At 53.7% G+C, this 23,286-nt stretch overlaps 1 protein-coding gene across 1 annotated transcript; it reads right to left on the bottom strand.

Moving 5' to 3' along the window:
• Positions 1-844: 844 nt before the first annotated feature.
• Positions 845-21,877, bottom strand: GGT7 (gamma-glutamyltransferase 7). The gene is made up of 15 exons (XM_074157255.1): positions 21,697-21,877; positions 19,206-19,432; positions 17,429-17,580; positions 16,344-16,458; positions 15,738-15,805; positions 14,995-15,068; positions 13,591-13,784; positions 11,185-11,272; positions 9,367-9,494; positions 7,099-7,187; positions 6,168-6,320; positions 5,523-5,640; positions 3,470-3,607; positions 2,384-2,483; positions 845-1,008 (listed from the first exon to the last, which is right to left on the bottom strand). Exons 1-15 carry the CDS (start codon positions 21,875-21,877, stop codon positions 845-847), a joined length of 1,989 nt encoding a protein of 662 aa, XP_074013356.1.
• Positions 21,878-23,286: the final 1,409 nt, after the last annotated feature.

Genomic DNA, 23,286 nt, shown 5'->3' with positions numbered 1-23,286 from the left:
GAACCTCCCTAAACACCCTCCGTGGGGTTTTCAATCTGTGGTCTGTGAATTTTCACAAATCTGTGGATTTTCTAAGTCTGTGGAGTACTGCTAATGTAGCTCCAAAAAGTATCTAGGAAAATTAAGCCCATTACCAAACTCACCTCTGAACCTCTGTAAGAAAACTAGTGGGGGGTCCACAGGTTGTTAGAAGGTGAAAACCATTGCTCCAGTTACAAAATCAGACTCCCAGCAAGTCTGCGCAGCCACTGGATCCAAAATATTTACTCTCGAAATCCAAGGTCTGTAGCGATGTGAGAAACAGAATGGGCACCCCAGTAAAAAACAGCTGGGCCCACGTGGGGTATGAAAGGACCCCCCGAAATTCCAGCTCCAGGCAGCTACAGACACTGCATTAGGCTGCATTAATTATTGGCTTACACAAGAGGTGAAGAATGAACTTGGGGAAGACAGGGTGACAAAGATGACATCATCAGCTGTTTTTCCCTTTGCTAATGTCCCTGCTCGCTAAAATTAAGATGGTGGCTAGAATGACGCTTTTGAAAAGACTGACATTATTAGCAAGACTCTGCCAAAAGGGAAGTGTGCTCCCTGTGTTCCTGTCACAAGGGCTGGGCTGCTTGCAATTCAAATCATTTAAAAATAAAATAAAAAAAAAACCCCAAACCAGAGCGCTGGGTGTTGGTGCTGTAGCCCCCGTGGTGTGGGTCTGGGTGGGGTGGGAATGCAGAACGGCTTCTCAGCAGCATGTGTGTGTGGGGCTCCCGCCCCAGGGAGGGAGAAGGGGCCGTTTCAGAACATGCATGTCACTGGGGTGATTTGTCTGCACCGTGTTCCGGAGGTGCTACAATATTGTGGCTCCAGCAGCGTCCACGCTCCTGGGGTCCTTCAGGCCGATGATGAAACTGTTGGTTCTCCTGGCCCCATGAACGAGGGAGACCACTTTGACCTTCTCCACTTCGTGGCCCCTAGCTGCAAGAAATCCAATATCTTCTTCAGGAAACTCACCTGTAGGGGTTTTAAAAGAGGAGTTTGTAACTGAAACCACTGCTGCCTTTGATGCAAAGCTCTGCCCCAACCCTGCTGGGATCTCCAGTGGGAAGGAACCTGTGGGCAGCCCCTGAGAAGCTGTCCCAGCTGGGGCGAGCTGAGCGGCCAAGAAGGACCAGTGCTGTGTGCCGTGGGGGAAACGAGAGGATCCAGAAGACCATTTAAAGATGCGGAAGATCATCCTCTTTGGAAAAAGGGGAAAATACGTTGTCGGCACCTACTGTAGTTATTCTGCTTACAGACCAGCCAGCAGCCCCTGCTCTTAAGGGCTTAGTTACAAATAATAGTAATAACAGTTATTAGTCAAAACGAGATGCAAGGCAGCTCAGAACTAACGCCAGTAAAACAAGTTGCCAAATGACAAACTTTGGGATAAACCTTCCAACTTCCCCTTCACGTATTTCTTAATCTTCCAGCCATCTACCTTAGGTTGCCTGCTCTTCTGCTTTCGTTTTGTTTGTTTGGTGTTCTGTAATTTCTGTAGGAATGGAAGCGCTGGAGGACAGGAAGCTGGGGATGCAGCCAGACAAACTGAGCAGGCACACAACCCCCCCCCGGTTGTTTAAGCTCTACACATTGCAGATATATTGCATGGATCTTGTTGATGCCAAATGTCCAAACCCGCAAATTAGGACCTTTGGAAGCTTTGGATTTGTTTTAATTACATTCTAGTTTCCAAGTCTGTGGGTTACATTCGACAGACATTTTTAGATTTTCCTCTAAAATGGGAAGGCCTAGAAACTTTGGCCATTTTGTGTGAAATAACTAAATTTCACTTCTGGTTCACTCTGGTAAGGTACGGGGCTTTGTGAAAAATACCAATGGACCAAGCCTTGCAATACCAAGGACTAGAGCTGGCAGTACAGTCTCCAGAGGGTCGCTATTGATGCTGCACTGTCACGCTACAAGCCTTGCCATAAGCCTTGTCTTCTCGCCAGCTGGTGGAGTTAAGGGACACGGGCTGGAAAGTGAAGGACTATCATTTATGGCAGTGGTAGTAAAGTGTAGGAAGATCTGCTGGCTCTTAGGACCTGTCTGGGTGAAGCTGTAGTTGCAATCTTGTTTATTTGGATACCCTCAATGGCATAATATCAGATCACCAAAAGGTTTTAAGGATGGGACGAGGCAACTACCAGGAGATGAGCTGGGAGAGAGAGAGGGCTGGGGAGAAGCACCTGAAACAGGGTGAAGAGGTGGCTAGGGAGCATTCCCAAGAAAAGAAGGAGAGGGCATGGCTCAGCAAGGGCTCCAAGCTTTGAAGAAGCGAGGCTGCCACTTTCTGTCTTCCCCAAAACCCTCTGTGCTGGGCACCACACCCAGGGTCCATACTCACTGTCAACCTGCAAGGTGTTGGACTGAAGCTGTGGGTGAAGTCGACCAAGTGACAAACTTTCACTCAGATTCTTGTTGAATGTTAAAACATTTACCAAAACCTGCAAGAGAATAAAAGATCCTCAATAATAATAATAAAAAAGTAATGAGAATAGAAGCCAACTTCATAGAATCATAGAAAGGTTAGAGGTGGAAAGGACCTTAAAGATCATTGAGTTCCAACCCCCCTGAGCATCCCTCCATTCGGTGGCTCCAACATCTGCAGATGCAGCAGGCAAAGAAGATTTTGAACTATTTACCAAACTGCATGGACTAACACAGGGTTTCACACATACAAAGGGACCCTTGAAATACGGGCTGTATATTGCTGGTGGAAAAGCAGTACCTTTTCAGGATTTCATGGGCTTTTTGTCATGTAGTTCCTGCTAAATTGGGAGAGTTGTGTGTCTGGAACATGAGGTCATCTCTAAATACATGTTTGTTACAGCCAAAAGCTCAGCACGTGACTTCTCCAAACAAAGTAGCAACGGTTGGGTTCAGTTTTGCTCTGAGTAATGCCTCCCAAAAGGTAAGGAAAATGGGAGCCACCTCCAGTTCTGCCTCTCTTTTTAGCGATCCATTGCTGCTGTGCACGTGATCAGGCCATACACAAGTACTTCACCTCATGACAAATCACAAATTAGGAAGAGCTGCCCAATTTATAGCAAGTGCTGAGCAGGGAGGAATTCAGTCGGGAATGCAGTAAAAGGAGCTTTTCATCAGGAGAAGGGCTAAAAGCTGCCAGCCTCCTGCAATTCTCGGGGTACAAAATGCTCATTTTTTTTTTTTCCTAACAATCCTTAAGACGAGCTTTGAACAGGTATTAGAATGACACAAAACCGTTACAGATTTTGCCAAAATGCTTCTCCTCTACAATTATGAGCGGTGCCACCCAGAAAGGTGCAAGAGAAGTAACCTGGTAGCTCCTAGAGATTTGAATCGAGTGGCCACCAGTTGCAAAATAGCCTGGGACATGAGGAATGGAGGGGCCCTGCTCAGCGTTGGTCTCGGCTGCTGCTCTGAGCGGGTGCCTGGACACAGCACTGACCTGAACGATGCTGCTCAAGGCTCTGTCCCCGTTGTCAGCTCCCAGACACAGGTACGTCCCGCACATCCCCTCGGACGGTCTCACGATGGTGGGCAACAGGAAAGACAGTGGCCGTTTCCGAGGCTGAATGAGATTTTGCTGCAGTTGAAGAAAAGACACACCAAAGAGTTTCAACAAGGTGACTAAATCACAGAATGCTGTGGGGCTGGAAGGGACCTCTGGAGATCATCTAGTCCAACCCCCTGCCAGAGCAGGTCCACCCAGAGCAGGTTGCACAGGAACGTGTCCAGGCGGGGTTTGAAGGTCTCCAGAGACAGAGACTCCACCACCTCCCTGGGCAGCCTGTTCCAGGGCTCTGGCACCCTCACAGGAAAGAAGTTCCTCCTCATGTTTGGGTGGAACTTCTTATATTCAAGTTTGTGCCCATTCCCTCTTGTCCTGTCACTGGGCACCGCTGAAAAAAGACTGGCCCCATCCTCCTGACACCCACCCTTTAAGTATTGATAGGCATTGATCAGATCCCCCCTCAGTCTTCTCTTCTCTAGACTAAAAAGACCCAAGTCCCTCAGCTTCTTCTTATAAGAGAGATGTTCTAATCCTCTAACCATCTTTGTAGCCCTCTGCTGTACCCTCTCCAGCAGTTCCCTGTCCTTCTTGAACTGGGGAGCCCAGAACTGGACACAGTGCTCCAGATGGGGCCTCCCCAGGGCAGAGCAGAGGGGGAGGATGACCTTTCTCCACCTGCTGGCCACACTCTTCCTGATGCACCCCAGGATGCCATTGGCCTTCCTGGCCACAAGGGCACATTGCTGGCTCACAGGCATCCTGTTGTCCACCAGGACTCCCAGGTCTTCTTCCTCAGAGCTGCTCTCCAGCAGGTCAGCCCCCAACCTGTCCTGGTGCAGGGGGTTATTCCTCCCCAGGTGCAGCACCCGACACTTGCCCTTGTTGAAGTTCATCAGGTTCCTCTCTGCCCAACTCTCCAGCCTGTCCAGGTCTCGCTGTGTGATGGCACGGCCCTCCAGTGTGTCAGCCACCCCTCCCATATTTGTATCATCAGCAAACGTGTTGAGGGTACATTCCATCCCTTCATTCAGGTCATCGATGAATATATTGGACAAGACCTGGACCCAGTACTGACTCCTGTGGAACCCCACTTGTTACGGACCTCCAACTAGATTCTGTGCCACCAATCACAACCCTCTAAGTTCTATCTTTCAGCCAGTTTTCAATCCACCCCACTGTCCATTCATCTAACCCACACTGCCTAGGCTGACCTATGAGGATGCTGTGGGACACTGTGTCAAAAGCCTTGCCGAACTCAGGGTAGACAACATCCACCGCCCTCCCTTCACTTATCCATCCAGACTAAAGACTAAAGCTTTGTTGGTGCTCAGGCTGTGCAGGTTAACGTCTCACTCTCTGTGCTTCAGCCAGCAATTGCACTTGAGTAGTTGTACAAGGCTGACACCCTCCCTGCTGTGACAATGCTTGCTGGTGTTAATGGGATACGTCCCGTTTCACGCCGTTGGCTCTCTTTTACAGAACATATACGGAGCCATTCTAAAGTATCAACGCAGCAAAGTGGGATGGTTTTACAGCACACGGCAAGAAGAAACAACAAGGCAGCACTGGAAGCCACCAGTACTGGTCTGTAATTGTTTCTTTCCAAGACCTGAAGATATTTTTTTTCTGCTGTCTGTTACTTTTAAACCTGCAGAGCAGTAACTCATAGAGCCCTTAACCCAAGTCCACGAAAAAGGACAATTGCTTTAAAGTGCATCTGGAATGCAGGGAAAATAGGCAGCTGAGATGTGCAACACTGTTTGATAGAACTGCATTGTAATGACAATGGATACGTGTGAAGCCTTCTCTTTACTCTGTTTCAGTGGCTCATATAATGGAAAAACAGGAGCTTTCTACAGGCTGTTGTCTCTCAGTTATTAAAAAGGCATTAAACAGCCTTCCTGTTGTGGAGATGAGAATAAAATTTAAAAAAAAAAAAAAAAGGTACAAACAGGTCAAATAAAGAATTTGTCATGTCATTCATTACCGGCCTGGGAATGGAGTGGTTCATTGTTTTATTTTGCCAGGAGAAGTCCAACATCTGGCTGTTGAGGAGGATTCCAGAGGGTGTTATTATGCCACTGCCAAAGGGACGATTCAAAGAACTGAAAAGAAACATGAAGAAATCTCATAAAAATCCTCCCTGAGATTTCTGTACACCTCAAGGCTTTCAGGGCTCCAATCTTCTGTCCCATCTTGACTTGACAGAGACACCGGTAATTCTCTAGGGCTGGTTAGATGTGAGGAGTGAAAGTCTCCCCATACTTGGGAGCAGGAACCATGTGGGCGATAGCAGCTCTGTCCCTCCCTGTGTTAAGGACTCCCCTCACGCTGATGGAGCTCCATGCCCCCATCAGCCCTCAAAACTGGCCATCACTGCTTCTCCAGGGAGCAGGTTCAGGCCAATCCAGACATGTTTCACTGCAAGAGGGCTGTAGGATTGCACAGGGCAGAGCGACACCAGCTTGCACATCTCCACCCCATCTCTCCCATTTCTCCTGTCACAGGACTAACTGGGACTGAGCAGCCCAGCTGCGTCAGGTCTGGTCCCATCCTGTCCTGCTGAACCTGCTGCCTTCTCCCTGCTCCCACCCTCTGAGTGCATTATGGAGGGAAGAAATAAATCCTTTACCTTACAACCGCAACAATGAAGTCATCGGGTCCCATGACAAGGACCTGGCTTGCAGCGGGTCCGCTCTCCACGGTGAAGTGAGGCAGGTGGAGATCAGACGAGAAGGACTGGGAGTCATTAATCAGCTGGCGCAGGGAATTAGCTTCCGATTTACTGCAGCGATGAGGGAGGGAAAGAGGAAAGAAAGCCATAAGCCTGGGGAGCCAAACACGGCTTGGTCTCTGGGAGGGGGGGGAATATCTACACGGCTACTGGCGGTGTCTCCCTGAGAGGACTGACAGGGAGCTCTTCCAGCTCACCCGATGGAAGGAGACAAGATGGCTCAGTCCCCACAGAAAGGCAACGCCATGGACCTCCCAGGCTCTGTCTACAGTGGTAAACTCAGCCTCAATGGACAAGGGGTGGCACCACCTGGCTGAAGGCCAGTCCTCCAGGTGAAGGGCAAATCAGGTCCAGCTCTGGCCACCAACCGTGACTAATCCTGGCTCTGAAGAGGGAAGCTGGGCTGAAACCCCAGGCCTGGCCTCTCCTGCCTGTCTGGGGGTACTGCAAAGGCACCGAGCCCCACAGTGGGGAAGGGAGAGCCAGAAACTTGCATGTGTGGTCATGACCACATGGATGGCTGCTTGTCCGACCTGCTGAGAAGGAATATTTAGAGGGGTGAGAAAGTGGGCGGAACCCTCAAGGTCAAGCTGGTTCCAGGAAATGTCTGTGTGAGGACATCCCACACTCCATCCCCAGAGCCCCGTGGCATCAGCTGTGATCCTTGTGGCAGAGTGAGCCCTAGGAGGACACTCAAGGACTGACCTTTCCTCAGTAAAATAGAGGTAGAAAAACCTTGCCTTTCCCTGTGCGCTGAAAATCCAGGAATGATATCCAAAACCACACATCTGGCAACTGTCACTGTGCCACCATGTCACCTCAGACCTACCTCACCATGCCTTCTGCAGTGTGAGCGACGGACACATCATCAGATGGGTCTCCCAGGTTGCTAGCTAGACTCAGGGCTATTTTTAATGTCTAAATGAAAGAGAGAAAGAAAGAGAGAAAGAGAGAAGGAGAGAAGGAGAGAAAGAGAGAAAGAGAGAGAGAAAGAGAGAAAGAGAGCGAAAAACATTTATGTGACCCTGGAAATACAACTTTTGATACTCCAAACAGGAAGATGTATCTGGTCTCTTGGCTTGTTGGCTAAAGCCTTTGAAGAAAATTGCCCAACAGCCTGGTTCTGGGAATACCTCATTGCCAAGGGCTGCCACATGTGGTTATGGGGACTAAAGGGCACCAGTTTAGCATGGCAAACTGTGTGCCAGGGGACTTGAGCGTATCCAGCAGTGTCTGTACGAGGTGGAACATGCCTGACTGGCTGGCTCAGCCCAGCTCAGCAGTCCGGCTGCGTCACCAGCTGGCACACAGGGTCACCAGGATGCCACTTACTTTCTGTTCCCATTCCCAAGTGGTCACCAGGATGCCACTTACTTTCTGTTCCCATTCCCAAGTGGTCACCACAACAGCAGAGATCAAACTGAACCCCAGTGGGACAGTGGATCCTGGGCTCGCCGCTGCCTCTGGAGGGCAGCTCCACTGGCACAGCACCACTGCTGAGCAGAAACAAGCCATTCTGCTCACCAGCTGCTACCCATGTTCCTAGTTGTAAGTCATCCCAAGCGTCTGAACAGAAAGCATTAGTCCCAGCACACTTAAGGGAATGATAGTGTAAAAAGAGGACGGGATCTGGTTTCTCATACATGCAGAATCCTGCCTAAGCCAATCCATTAAAAAGGGGAAAAGAAGAGCAGTTTCAAAAGACAGAGTTTATCCAGTGCTGGTGTTACAGCGCATAGCCAGAGGACAGCCCCAAGGAGAAATGTGCTCTTCAATCAAGCCAGCTTGTGCCTAGCAGAAACATGCCAGACTTTCAGCTTGCAGGGTGTGCCACTGTCATTCAGGATCCAAGACAGCACATTACCCTGCAGGGACAGCTAGATGTGGCTTCTGTTTCGATATGTGCCATGCATTGACTCCTCCTGAAGTGTCATCATTTATCTTCTGATGTACAGTGTAGAACGTGGTTTAACTTCTGAAGAAGGTGGTGTTTTCATGAAACAGTCTCCTGACCACCATACCACGTGGAGGATGTACAAGCTTGGTGGCCAGGGAAGAGCTCCACCGAAACAAGCAGACCGCATCCACCCCACAGGCACAGGTTAAGGACATCTTGGTCATGGCTGTCCCAGCGCTGGACAATCTGGTGCTGACCTACCACTGAACCTCAGCCATGTGTTCAGAGTTACACACCTTCTGAAGATACTGCCATTTCTCTGGATGCTGCTGTTCCTCAGCTGGGACATGACAACCAACGTGTGAAACTCTTGACCCGGTGAAAATGCAGAGCAAACAGATTCATCTAAAGCTTCCCAAAGAGTGCTCCAAAATAACTTAGGTGAATCAATCTTCTCTGCCTCTGCACAAGCCTGGCAGCGTGTGAGACCTCTGGTTGTTGCATTTTGGATGAGAGGCAATGACTTCCAAGCACCCACTGCCCTGTCTGCTACAAGGATGTTGTTACCTCCTTGCTTAAAATTCCCAACTCATAAAACCCAGTTGTGGCTCTGCTAAGCATCTAAGAACAGAACTATGCTTACAGAGCAGGAATAGGAGCACATGCTTGGCTTCCTGGGAAGCTGCAAAGTTTTGGTAGGGCTGACAGCCCTAAATACTGGAAAAATCAAAATCTAGACCACTGAGATCATGAAGTTGGCTAAAATGTAAAGATTTTTTAAAAATATATAAAGTCATATAAAATATAAATCAGTTTTCCTCGTCGTCGACACACACAGGTTTTTGCTGGCAGCGTCACGTCGCTGACTCTCCCAGCAGTGCTCTGGTACAGCCAGGGCCACGGGGGCATAAGAGGTGGAGGAAACAGAGGGGACCACCCTCAGCTGCTGTGGGGTCATTCTGAAGAGATGCTCACGTACAAGAAATGGGTAAAACCCACAGTTTGTTGTTCTGAAAAAGCTCTGCCTAAGCAAGAAGCAGCTCAGCTGAGCAGGAGGCACAGCTCAGATTTATACCTTAGCAGCCTATTTGCTCATTCTCCTCTGGGAATTACCTACAAACATTTTTGTACAGCCAAGGAATAAATAAATTCTTCCCTAGCAGCACGAGAAATTCAGCCAAATGTTGAACCTCTGCTTACCTCTGCCATCCAGTGCAAGGTATCCCCCCTGGATACTTGACTCGTGATGTTAAAGCCCTCGAGGATGTTCAGTGCTGTCATCAGCGCAGGGCCTGCATGCGGAGGTGGGGGGCTGAAAACAAGATGCCCTGTGAAGGGGAGAAGAGAGAAATGAAGCTGGTTTTGTCAGATACTGTCCAGTTATAATGCTTTCTCACAAGCTAGTGTCCTTGGGGACAGAGAAACCTTTCTAGATTTGAGGGGAAATAATGGAAAGCAACGTGACTTGAAGAGAATTTCCCAAAACATTCCTGTTGTATCTTTCTGGTTTTTTATGATGGATGAAGGAAGCCCAAACAGAGATGCTTTTTTTACATCTGAAATTCAGCTCTTGTTGGTTGGCTGGTTGGTTTCTGGATGGCAGCAAGGAAGAATGGAGACAAAATGGGTTTGCAACATTACAGCTCTAAGGAGAGTAAATACAGGGATTTCTAGAAAAGAATGACATTTTAGAAACCTTTTGCATAAAGTAAGTTTTTATCCCTTGTAGATCAACTTTGGGAACTGTCTTCAGACGAAGGAGCTGGCCTATGGTCCAACTCCTATCTAGGCATTGCATCAGTACATGAACATGTTGCATCGTTACACTCTAACGCTATCAATATACCATCGGTCACTATCAAGGGAAAACCAGGCCCATTTCAAAGCACTGAAAACCTCCTGTAGTGGCTGCAATGCAGGAGTGTCACAGAATCACAGAATGGTTTGGGTTGGAAGGGACCTTCAAAGCCCATCCAATCCCATCCCCTGCCCTGGGCAGGGACACCTCCCACCAGACCAGGTTGCTCAAAGCCCCCTCCAACCTGGCCTTGAACCCCTCCAGGGATGGGGCAGCCACAGCTTCTCTGGGCAACCTGGGCCAGGGTCTCACCACCCTCACAGCAAAGAATTTCTTTCTAGTATCTAATCTAAATCTCCTCTCTTTCAATTTAAAACCATTCCCCCCCATCCTGTCACTACACTTCCCAATCAAGAGTCCCTCCCCGGCTCTCCTGTAGGCTCCCTTCAGATATTGGAAGGCTGCTATGAGGTCTCCCTGGAGCCTTCTCTTCTCCAGGCTGAACAACCCCAGCTCTCTCAGCCTGTCTTCATAGGGGAGGTGCTCCATCCCTCTGATCATCTTTGTGGCCCTCCGCTGGACCCGTTCCACAGGTCCATGTCCTTCCTGTATTGAGGACTCCAAAGCTGGACACAGTATTCCAGGTGGGGTCTCATGAGCGCAGAGTAGAGGGGTAGAATCACCTCCCGCGACCTGCTGGCCACGCTTCTCTTGATGCAGCCCAGGATGCGGTTGGCTTTCTGGGCTGCCAGTGCACACTGCCGGCTCATGTTGAGCTTCTCATCCATGAGCACTCCCAAGTCCTTCTCCTCAGGGCTGCTCTCCAGCCATTCTCCACCCAACCTGTATTTGTGCCTGGGATTGCCCTGTCCCAGGTGCAGGACCCTGCACCTCCAGGGCCCACCTCTCCAGCCTGTCCAGGTCCCTCTGGATGGCATCCCTTCCCTTCAGTGTGTCGACCACGCCACACAGCTTGGTGTCGTCGGCAAACTTGCTGAGGGTGCCCTCGATCCCTCTGTCCATGTCTCCGACAAAGGTGAACAGCATGTCCATAGTTAAACAGCATTGTCCATAGGCAATCACCAGAAACTCCCTGGAGGGCTTTTCTGCAGCTGCCTCAGAGCAGCTTTCACTTCAACTCTTGCTAAATACTGTCGCCACCTGTTGCCAGGTGAAGCAAACTCGTAACTGAAGTTGCATGGCATGGGTCAGGTGCTTACCTCGATAGACTGTGTGGACAGGATTCTCCACTGTGACGCTGTAATTGCTGAAGTCTTCCTCCACCAAGACTCCTCCGTAGCTGCGGACCTGTGTAGGAGAGCAGAGCAGCGCACACTGAGATAGCTGGGTCAAGGCTTTCTGCATTCCTTGTTCTGGCCCAGGCGAACACACACCACACTGTCAAACAAATACCATTGAGATTCCCACGCCAAGTGCCAGGTTCCTCAGGATGCCCTGAAAATCTGTGCTTTGATGGCCTTGGTGGCCTGGCTCACCATACACCACCACTGAAGGCTCTGCAGCTCACCTCCAGAAGCTCGCCCACCCCATGGGTTCTCTGAAGATGTTCTGCAAACCTGTGAGGATGGGGACTGGCACTGCCTCACAGCCTTCTTGCCCCTGCCCCTGGGTGGCAAGGACGACTGTGTTAAAAGTTATGAAGCATTTGAATACTGACAGGATAAAAGATATAAATGGATGCAGAATAGAAGGAACCTGGATGTAGCAGGTTGCCATCACTAGAAACCTTCAGCATACAACTCCCACCCTATTGTTAATTATTTCAGGTGAGAGCCGGTCTGCTGTACCCTTGGTCTTTCTGTAAGACTCTCTTAGAGGTACAATTAATTGGGCTTGGTCATTTTCATGGACACAGTGAAGATGGGTAATTCCCTCCACTGCAGGTCTTCTGTGGCTGAGTCATGATGGAGATGAGGTAGGACCATCATAACTGCACTCTGCTGACCTTAAAATCTCCTGAAGAAGCTGATATTCCCACTCAGACTCAGGTGGTACTGTGCTCGTGGGCCAGCTCTTCCCTTCCACCCAGGAGAAGCCACACAACCTGGTGAGAAGTTCCACTGTGTTGAGTGGCTGCTATGAGTCCTCTGGATTTCCATCCAAAACTGGGCAAGAACAAATAACCTGTGCATGTCCTGATTTCTAAACTAGCCAGCTAATTGGCAAGAAAATTCCTTCTCTGCCAGAAATGGATGAATCACTGGAGCAAGAAAGCTAATGCATGGCACGTTGCAGGGGGGTAGCATGTCAAACCACCCCAAAGCTGCAAAAGAAGATGTAACCCCTACTTGGGATGCCTGTCCCCTTCCCAAAGCAGTCTCAGAGAAGAGGCCAGGCTGAACCCAAGAGCTGAGGCGGGCGGGGAGGTGCCCATGCCAGGAGCTGACTCCCTGGAGCTGGGCCAGTGGGAAGCCCGGGAGAAGCACTGGGGAGCGGGGCAGGAGGAGCCGGATGGCACAAAAAGGGGAGAAGCTCTGCTCAGCCACACACAGCTGCCACCATCTCAAATTCCCCGCAGAGCGCTTTCTTGCACCCGTGCCTTCCCACTGCAGGATGGACACAAAGGGCAGGGTGTTTTGGAGCTTTACTGGATTTCCCCACATTGATGCCCTCCCTTTGCTGGAACAATAAACACCGTGGGAAGCCAGCGCTTTGCTCTGCAACCCAAGCTGGAATTGCGCACTCGATCCCAGAGCTTGCCAGGGTTTTGGGTGTTGCAACCCCGGGCCCTGCTCCTCCACAGAGTTTGTGCTTCCCCGAAGCAGCCCTCAGGTCCAGGCGATGGGGTGACAAGGCAGGGTTCAGCTGTGGAGATATAGCACAAGCTTGGGACTTTTCCTGTTCCTCATTCTCCACCTCTGCTGTGGGCCAGGGGAACTGCAGGAGAAGGCTTCCAAGCACAGAGCTCACAAACACCTAAGGCTTGAGCTGAAGGACCCCATTCCAGATTAGTGACAACCCGTTGAAGATGCATCATTTGAACCATGGTGCAGGGAAAAATGGTGCCACCAACCACCCTGACTGCAGCTACACAGGTACAAAAGCTTGGGGTTTTTTTACCAGAATAATTACTTTCTTTGTTGTTGCTATTTTTTCCAGAGCACCTCTAACAACAGGAGTTAAACTAGGGCAACCCTAAGTGGGACCAAGTCTGGCTGATCCTCTTCTCACAAGCCTCACAGTTTTAGTTTTAAACCATCTTCCTGGAGTCTGTATCTTACAGTCCCATTAGCAAACAAAATTTGCTTCTCAATAGTGGGGCCCCTCCCGCTATGGGGAAAAAGAGGTTGTCGCTAATCCTAACACAGCCCAGAGAGGGGCTTGAAAGGGAGATTTTTTTGCCTTCAAGAAAAACAGTCTGTCCTGGTTGTAGAGGTTTCATTTCTGCAGGCTGTGGGACAGACCTGTGTGTCACTTACACCACTGCAGTGACAGGGACAGGAAAGAAAAAGGAGGCTCCATGCATTTGTCCCCATCATTGCGCTGACACTTGGCTATGGCTTATGTCCAGGTTGTCACCTTAAGCAGGTGATGTGGTGGGTGGTACTCCCAGCTCAGGCTGTGCCATGCGGTCTGGGGCAGACATCGGGACAGACGTGGCTCACCTCGGAGATTATCTCCTGGGTCAGGTTTCCGCTGTAGAATGCTGACACCCCTTCTGCACCCACCAGCTCCAGGACGGCCGCAAGGTCCAGGCGCCTGACCAACATGCCAGGCAGCAAGGGCTGCCCGTCCGGCAGGAAGATCTCCCGAAATTTGTCAGAGTAGTTCAGGTCCTTCACTTCACTTACGGCTTTGGCTGCAGGCGAGAATCATAGAATTGTCCAGGTTGGAAGGGACCTTTAAGATCATCGAGTACAACCATCAACCTAACTCTGATAAAAACCATCACTAAACCATGTCTCTAAGCACTACGTCAACCCAGCTTTTAAATCCCTCCAGGGATGGTGCCTCAACCACTTCCCTGGGCAGCCCATTCCAAGGCTTAATAACCCTTTCCATGTAAAAAATGTTCCTAATATCCAATCTGAACCTCCCCTGGAGCAACTTGAGGCCATTCCCTCTTGTCCCATCGCCCGTTCCTTGGGAGAAGAGACCCACCCCCCCTGGCTACACCCTCCTTTCAGGGAGTTGTAGAGAGCGAGAAGGTCTCCCCTCAGCCTCCTTTTCTCCAGGCTGAACACCCCCAGCTCCCTCAGCTGCTCCTCACAAGACCTGTGCTCCAGACCCCTCACCAGCTCCGTTGCCCTTCTCTGGACACGCTCCAGCCCCTCAAGGTCTTTTTTGTGGTGAGGGGCCCAAAACTGGACACAGCACTTGAGGTGAGGCCTCCCCAGTGCCCAGTACAGGGGGACCATCCCCTCCCGAGCCCTACTCACCACGCTGCTCCTGACACAGGCCAGGATGCTGTTGGCCTTCTTGGCCACCTGGGCACACTGGGCTCATGTTCAGCCCACAGTCGACCAACACCCCCAGGTCGTTTTCTGCCAGGCAGCTCCAGCCACTCTGCCCCAGCCTGTAGCGCTGCAGGGGGTTGGTGTGACCCAAGGGCAGGACCCCAAGAGAAGGGGAAGGACATCCAGAAAAGCCAGGGTGCAGGAAGGCACAGGCCACCTGGAGTCACTGTGCCCCTGGTGGGGATGTTGGGGACTTGCTGCTGCCTCCTGCCCTATTTCAAAACTAGAGGGGGGCTGGATTGTGCATCCACTGGAGCTGGGAAGGAAACCCAAAGGAGCCCCAGTGCTCTTGCCTGGCTGGCCCTGGGCTGCTCTGACCTGTCCCCGACCAGCCCTGGGAAAGGGCTCTGGTGCTGCTGCCACCACCTCTCCCCTTGCAGACCGTGGCTCACACCTCGCTCAGCTCCCAGCACCATCCATCTCCAGGTCCAAGGAGCCCTAATTTCCCATGAATAACCATCTACATCCTGGCTGCCTTGTGCCCGAGCGTAGTGGCCAGTGTGCTCGTCTGTGCTGAGCAGCCACCCTGGGCTCCCCCGACCTGGTACTCACCCAAATCGTGGGTGACATTAAACCCGTCCTGGGCGACACCAGCTGCGAGGCCCAGCAGCTCAGACCATGGGAGTCTGCCAAAGGAGAAAGGACAAGGAGAAACGTGCCCTGGAGGGGTGCAGCAGGGCAGGGTGGTGGGGAGTAAGCGTGGGGCTCGGCTCTGCGGTCAGGGGGCTACTGAAAGACCAGGCTGTGGGGCCAGTGGTGGCCAGAAGGAGCACTGAGCTTTCACTGGGTTGTCTCTTTTTAGAGAGATCATGAGAGTGCTCCACAACATGCACCAGGGAGGAATGTCAGTGCAAGGACGGGGGAAGGGGCATCTCTGGAGCAAAATCTCAAGCCAGGCCCCAGCCCTGAGCAAGTCATTCAGATCCTCCCAGCAGGGCAGCAAGGACAGCCACACCTCTTGGGGTCCAGCTAAAGAGAGAACGGAATTGCACAGACAGGCATGAAAATTTTCTGCACCTATTTCTAAGAGAACATTTATTTTCCCTCTTGTTAGCCAAAATTTTGCTTTGCAGAATGCCTGACCAAGCTGAATTCTTTCATTTGTTAAATGAAGTACCAAAAAATGAACATGTTTTTCAACATGAGCCGCCAAGCACCCCTTAGCTAATGGTTTTGACCAAAAGCATGGCCAAAAGCATGGTCTGACAGTGAGGGGTCGTGTGCTCCCAGCTCCCCTGTGGGGACCCCAGGGCACAGCACGAGGACAGCCCACGCGTGCCCGCCTCCTGTCTTACCTCCCGTGTAACTGGTGTGCCTGGTGCATTCCTTTTATCATGCCTGGCACCCCCACGAGCAGCCCTGGCTGTAACATAGGAAGGACAAAAAGGAAGAGTAGTCTCCTTCCCACGTGGACATGGGACACGGTCCCCAGTTGCAAGTCAAGGAGATGCAAGTCATGTTCACATGGAAAGTGTCTGCATAGTCTTTAGGAGAGAAGAGGTCTGTAGCAACACACTAAATTAGGGAATAAAAGTTTTTGGAAGGAAAGAGGCAAACGCAGTCCTGGTCTCAACCCAGTTTGGTCAGGAGAAATAACTGAGCAGAACGACACAGGACTCTGCTCCTTCCTGGGACTCTTGTTCTCCCGCTCCCCCCTCCCAGAGGCATGTGCTTCTTTACTCCCCGAGCCCCACAGGCTCCAGGCGTTTTGGGGCTGCCAAATAAGTATTTGCCCTGGACTCCCCATGTTTGTAGGGCCCAGGATCTCCCGAGGTGGGAGAGGCCTCTTGTTGCTTCCCCGGGCATCTCTCCCTTGGCCCAAGAGTTGCGGGGAGAGGAGAGCTGGAGACATCAGCCAGCTACAGCCCTGGAGGGGTTGGCCATGGGACACTGGTCCTCACCTTGGTGTCCTTCTGCAGGTCCCCCTCCAACAGGATGCCCAGGGGAGCCACCTCACGGAAGTCGATCACCCAGCTCCTGTTCTTGCGGATGTCGTGGACCAGCATCACCCCACCCCTGCAGCGAGACAGGCGTCACAGCAGGGCACCGGCTGTCCCTGCAACAGCCGCTGCCATACAGCCAAAATGAAGAGTTCAGGTGCCACTAGGGCTGGGGCCAGCCCTGCCATGACGAGGCCATGGTAGCAGGCCCAGCAGTGACCCAGGGCTGGTCAGCACAGGGGAATGCTGCTGCCCTTCCCCAGGGAACAGCTCAGGATGACCGAGCCTGGGCCAGCGCAAGACATAGGCATCCCCGATGCTGAGCCTGCAGTGAGGCCGGATCAACCCCTGCCAGCCTGGCCAGAGGGCCACTGGCTCTGTTCCACCGCTGGGCTGGGACTATTTGGGATTTTCTTTCTAATCCGAGCAGTTTTGCAACAAAACAGGGGTTTTGCTTACAGCAGCAACCGGAGGTGCAGCCCGGAGAAGCTATCAGGTGGCGGTGTTTTATGCAACGCTGCCGAGACCTCCTGCAGAGCCAAGAGCACCAGGCTCACGTGGATGCCACCCTGGGGACAAGGGCCAGGGAGAAGCCACCCCTCATGGCCACATCTCCCCTGGCTGCTGCCCAGAGCCTCGGACCTCAGCCTCCTGCTGCAGCAGGAGCAAAGCTTATGGAGCTCCATCTCTGAAAGTGTTGGGACTGAGCCCAGGGTGTCGCAAGCTCCTGACACTCTCGCAGAGGAGCTCAGCAGCCTGTGGTCACTTTTTCAACCCTCTTGAGCCTGAGGCTTGGATTTTCCTGGTGGCCATTATGGCAGACACAGCTTTTCCCTCCCTGGGGGTCTCTGTCCCTCACTGTCAGCTCAGCATGAGGGTCCCCGTCCCTGTGCAGACGTGGACACATCCACTGCCCAACGTCAGAGACCTGGTACCACGCACTGGGACTGGGGCTGCCATGAAGGCATGTCTCAGCTGGTTGGGAAACAACTGAAGCTTGAGGACAATCGCAGACAACAGCACAGGGGGGAGCAACTGACACTTACCCGCCAATCCCTGACGTGTGGGGGTTGACAATTCCAGCGCAGAGGGCCGAGGCGATGGCCGCGTCCACCGAGGAGCCCTGCTTGTTGAGGACCTCTATGCCCAGCGCCGTGCAGTGGGCAGCATCCGTGACCACGGCGCCGCGGTGGAAGATCTGCCAGAAGAGGAGAGTAGTTGTGCCCAGGGAGGGGTGGTGGGGCCACCCAGGTCCTCGCCCGGCTCTGTGGGACCTGAAGCCTGAGGCCAGTGCCAAGGCTGTGGCTGATTTGCGTTTTCAGGTGCCTCCAAATGCAAGTGGGAGTAATACGTGCGTTGGCACATCCCTGCAGCTGTGGCCTCTCTGCAGGTAGCCGTGGCCATCAGCGCAGCCAGCTTTCACCAGCAGACATGCTAAGCTGGTGGGCCACATCTCACTCTGTCTTCCACATCCCCAGAGCAGGGTCAGACTAATCCTCGAGGGTGATGGGTGACGCTGTGCTGTCACTGCACTGCAGCAACGTGGTCACTGCAAACAGGAATGCAGCTGCCAAGGACGCAGCATCCCCCCAGTATCACAGAATCATATGGCGTTGGAAGGGACCTCTGGAGATCATCTAGTCCAACCCCCCTGCCAAAGCAGGTCCACCTAGAGCAGGTTGCACAGGAACGTGTCCAGGTGGGTTTTGAATGTCTCCAGAGAAGGAGATTCCACCACTTCCCAGGGCAGCCTCCAGGGCTCTGCCACCCTCACAGGAAAGAAGTTCCTCCTCATGTTTAGGTGGAACTTCTTACATTCAAGTTTGTGCCCATTTCCTCTTGTCCTGTCACTGGGTATCACTGAAAAAAGACTGGCCCCATCCTCCTGACACCCACCCTTTAAGTATTTATACACATAGTACCACAGCCTGCTCTCATCCTTCCCTGGGGCCAGCGCTCCTGCAGTCACAGGAAGTGTTAAAAGGTTCTTTTCAACTCTACGGTACAAAATGCTGCCTCTGAGCATTAGCCAGAGTGGCCCTGGGAACTACGAGGACGGTAGGGCCACAGCAGGACTGGCCCTTCCAGCGGGGCCACGGAAGGGGCTGCCTGGCACATCCTCCCTCCAGTGCTGCACCTCGGCCAGCCGCGGGGCCAATGCTCCGCTCCCAAACGCTGCGTTTTGCATGCCACAGAGAGCAATAAACAAACAAAAACCCAAATCTGTTGCATGTGGACTTGCAGGCAGCTCTGTCCTTCTGGGTGGCATGTGGACAAGATGACTACTGGCCACCCCTTGGCCCTTCTAAGGCTGCCCTGCTTGGCAGGAGATGTTCTGCAGGAAGGTAGGACCCCATGGCCACTCTGCCTTTGCTCTGCAATTGAGCACTGGTCTGTGGAACAGAGCAGTAGGAGGTTCAGCTCTGTTTTCAGCTATTCCCCTGTTTCGTCCTGGATGGATCCTTCCAGAGATCAGCCCGGGCATACATATTCAGAAAACTCTCTCCAAGTAGGATGCCTACTGCTTAACTAAGGATTACTTTCTGAAAGCATCGCCGGCAGCACCCCCAAACTTGCCAGGCCCAGCAGGGCAGCTAAGAGCCCAGCTCTCCTCTCCGAGCACAACCCCCAGCCGCAGGAAAAAGCTTTCAGGAGAATCTGGGGTGGAATCACAGAGAGAGACTCGGCACCCAGGGTCCCACTGGCACCAGCCAGGGCTCACTAGCACTTACCCTGCTAAACTGCTGGCAAAGAGGAAAGTCAGGGAGATTCTCCTATTTTTAGACCCAAACCCTGACAGCAAAAGCCACTGTTTCATCTTACCTGAGGGTCCCCAAAATAGATCTGCATGATGAGGGCCACCGTCACCCCCGTGGCGAAGGTCAGGCAGGCGGTGATGATGACGGTCAGCCCATCCTGCCGGCAGCTGCAGTCTCCAGAGAAAGGGTCCTTGCTGGTCTCCTGGAGAGGGGACACGTCCTGGCTGCCCATCTCTGACGAGGACGAGGGCAGGCGCTGGAGACGCGCGGACTTCAGGAAGGAGTCTGGGTCTTTGTGAGCAGCAGGGAGGAAACAAGTGTTAGTTATTGAGCAACACGGGGCTCTTATTGCAGTGTTTACCCAGCGCTAACATTACACTGTGCCTCTTCCAGCAAGGATATTACCTTCCCTATTGATTCCAGCTCACAAAAGACTATCTGCCTCAGGTGCTGCTGTGGGTCATTTTACTGATCCTTAGCTCTAGTTATTCCAACCTGACCTTCCTGGAGATTAAGAGGGGCAAAACCCCCTGAATTTTGCTCCATTTCAATCCATTCATCAGTCTTCAGTGATGGGCCCACAGATACTGCTCTGTTTGGATGGGTTCTTAACACAGCAGTGACTTGCAAACAGGTCTCTGAAATGCAGCAGGACTGAAGAAGAGGAAGTTAAGATATAAAGAAGAAAAATCAGCAGCCTTACTTGGAGCTATGCTCGAGCTAAAACAGCAGAGCAAGAGAGAGGCGAAGCTTAACATGTGGCCTGGGCACAGGAAATACTTCTACAGAAGCATGGGAAAGTGGGGGCAGAGAGGAGCAAACCTGCAAACCGGAGGGCCTCGGGGCATCCACCCGCTCTGATGGCAGGAAAGGCTCTGCTTTAATTTCTTGCTTCCTCCGGCGGACGAGGCCCACTGCGAAATCAAGCCGTTCGCTAAACACACAGCCCTGAGATGGCAAATGCAACGGGGCAAGGTTTTGTTGGGCATCCGCCGGACGCCAAACAATGCTCAGCGGGATGAAAAGTCTCTTTTTTGTCTGACAGATGCCTTGAATCTCCACTCGCCCCAGCTGCTGCCTCTGTAGCAGGGAGGACATCAGCTGAGCGTGCCCTGATGGGCACAGGGGGCTGCTGGTGCAGGTGTGGGGGTGTGCCTGTCCCTGCCGGCCACCAAATGGGACCCAGAGGCTCAGGGCACCATCCAGGGCTCCTGGATGAATTTTTTCAGGGGCTGCCGAGAGCCAGAGGGGGCTGCAGTGCCCCGCACATCCATGGTGGGGAGAACCAAGTGGAAAAGATGAGAAGCTTGTCCCTCCGCTCAGGGGACATTTCCTGCGTTTGGGGTAAGGGACAAGGGATCAAGCAGGAAACCCCCACAACCCCACCATGCCCCTCCATCTGCTCTGACAGGCAGCATCTCCCTGGGGACTGCCAGCCCTATCCTTGCCATGACATTAAAAAAACTCCTGGTGCAGCAGTCCTGGGGCCAGGCAGGGAGTTAAGTTTTATTTCATGCGGAGATGCGGCTTCGTGGGGGAACCAGGGCCACCTCAGCTCTGGAGCTGCTGCAGAGGGGACAGCAGAGACTGGAGCCACTCACAGACTCTGGCAGGTGCTGCAGTCTGGGACCGTTCAGTCCTTTCGGGGTCTGTCCCCAGCACCCGCAGCACAACAGGGGCTTCCTCCTTTTAGTGAGATCTTTCGGGTAGTAGAAACCAGATGTCTGGGTTCCCTGCCTGCCAGTCTGGCAGATAACGTGCCATGGAGAAGCACAGGTTTGCAACATGCAGGCAGCGTCGGACAAGCGCTGGTTTCCCCATGGCAGGAGAATGGCAGCTCCCCAGCCACCCCAGCGCGGTCACCCGGGGAGACCGAGACCCCGCGCCCGGGGAGGTGCCGGCACAGCCACAACCGCACCGAGCCCTGTGAGACGAGGCCTCCTGCTTTGGGAAGAGCTTCCCCCCGACAGTGTGGGATGGCACCAGACAGGAAGGGGCGCTTTACCCAGGGGTGACAGCAGGACGGGGCTGGGGACAAGGGGCACGTGGGGCCGGCTCAAACATGGGCCTGGGGGCTCCGGGGCTGGTGGGGCACAGACCCACCCGCGGGCCGTGAAGCAGACCCGGGGACAGACGGACATATTGCCTGGAGGAACACGACGCGGGGGAGAAGAAACCGTTTCTGTGAACTATCGAGAGGGAAGCAATCAATTAAAAACAGGCAAAGGGCTTTCTCAAGGATCACAGAGCCACCTGACTTTATTACAGCCGCACACGGGGATCGCCAGCTCCGGGCCAACCCCCGGGACCTCTGGCCGGTGCCGTCCCTGCAAGGTACACGAGGGGCCGAGGGACAAGAGGACGCGGGGCCCGGCGAACCCCGCTCCCTGCGTGGGGCCGGGGAGGGAGCCCCCGGGCCGGGCCGAGGGCCCGCAGCGCCGGGGAGGGCGGTCTGGGGGACCCCGGGCCCGGCCTGCCGGAGGCCGCGGGCGGAGCGGGGCCCGGGAGGCCGGGGGCATGCGGGGCCGCGGGCGGGCTCGGCCGCCGCCCCTCACCCGTGTCCTGCTCGCCCAGGAACGCGTCCTCCTCCTTCCGGGCGCGGAGGCCGCCCTCGGCCGCGCCGCCCGCCTCCTCCTCGGGCAGCCGGGGGAAGCTGGTGATGCTCATGTAGTCCACGGGCGAGCCGGCGGCCAGGGCCCGCTGCCGGCCGCCCCCCACCTCCGCCGGCACCGCCATCGCCGCCGAGCCGCCGGAAGGGGCCGGGCCGGCCCCGCAGCTCCTCCCCGCGGCGGGGCTCGGGGGGGGGCGGTGGCACCTCAGGGCCGGGGCGGCCGTGGAGGGGCAGGGCCGGGCCCACAGCAGGGCCCGCCCGAAGCCGGCAGCCCCGGACCGGATCCCCGGGCGCTGCCCCCGGTCAGCGGCAGCGCTCGGGGCGGAGGAGACGGGCCGGTGCGGGCTGGGCTTCCCTGCGGGGTGAGCTCGCCCTCGGCTCCACAGGCCGGGATCAGCCCTCGCCCCCCTCAGAGCAGGGGCATCTGCTCTCTGGGCTGTGCCCCCACCGTAATGGGTGGGAGATTTCTTAGCCCTGTCTCCGGAAGGCTGGAAGTGTTTTCCAAGGGATTTCACTGAATTTCACTGAATTTTTAGAGTTGGAAGGGACCATAAAGAACATCTAGTCCAACTCCCCTGCCGAAGCAGGATTGCCCAGAGCATGTCAGAGCACGTTACTCAGGACTGCATCCAGGCAGGTCTTGAAAATCTCCAAAGAAGGGGACTCCACAATCTCCCTGGGCAGCCTGTTCCAGGGCTCTGGCACCCTCACTGTGAAGAAGTTTTTTCTCATATTTGAGTGGAACCTTCTATGTTCCAACTTGTGCCCATTGCCCCTCATCCTCTCACTGGCAACCACTGAAAAGAGTCTGGCTCCCTCCTCCTTCAACCCACCCTTTAGATACTTATAAGCATTGATAAGGTCTCCCCTCAGCCTTCTCTTCTCCAGGCTAAAGAGTCCCAGCTCTCTCAGCCTTTCTTCATAAGGGAGATGCTCCAATCCTTGAATCATCCTCGTTGCCCTTCGCTGGACTCTTTCCAGTAGTTCCCTATCCCTCTTGAATTGGGGAGCCCAGAACTGGATGCAGTATTCCAGTTGTGGCCTCACCAGTGCAGAGTAGAGGGGGAGAATGACTTCCCTCGACCTACTGGCCACACTCTTCCCTATGCAGCCCAGGATTCCATTGGCCTTCCTGGCCACAAGAGCACACTGCTTGCTCATTGTCATTTTGCTGTCTACCAGGACCCCCAGATCTTTGTCTCATCGCTTATTCATGCCAGCCTCTAGCAGGGAGGCTCCACACGCTGCTGTTTCACCCGTTACCAGGGGGCAAGGGGGGGTCCAGCCACCCCGAGGGACTCCATCAGCAAGAGGCATCTCCCCGGAGAGCCTGGTGGGCTCTCTCTCACAGCCGGCTTGCATAGACCCCTCCTCACGGCCATCCGGAGAGCAGAGCTGGAGGCTGCGGTCCTTGGTTTGGGTGGGTGTTGGGGATGAAGCTGGCCAGACTCAGCCCCAGCCCCGGTGGCTCTCGCTGCTGCTGGCCCCAGCAGCACCCAGGGAGCCAGGGGTGCAGGCAGAGCCCCGACTGGGG

This window comes from Numenius arquata, chromosome 12 (assembly GCF_964106895.1).
Source record: "Numenius arquata chromosome 12, bNumArq3.hap1.1, whole genome shotgun sequence".
NCBI classification, from domain to species: domain Eukaryota; kingdom Metazoa; phylum Chordata; class Aves; order Charadriiformes; family Scolopacidae; genus Numenius; species Numenius arquata.
The sequence above is the reverse complement of the archived record's forward strand: the minus strand, read 5'-3'. Positions and strand labels throughout refer to the sequence as shown.

Bases quoted from the DNA above. Each gene is read 5' to 3' on its own strand.
- GGT7 (XM_074157255.1), bottom strand. From the start codon at position 21,877: ATGGCGGTGCCGGCGGAGGTGGGGGGCGGCCGGCAGCGGGCCCTGGCC. The intron at 11,273-13,590 runs GTGAGCCACGTC...TCTCCTACACAG, and splicing joins CCCAGGAGATAATCTCCGAG to GTCCGCAGCTACGGAGGAGT. The intron at 3,608-5,522 runs GTAATGAATGAC...CTTCAACTGCAG, and splicing joins ACCACTCCATTCCCAGGCCG to CAAAATCTCATTCAGCCTCG.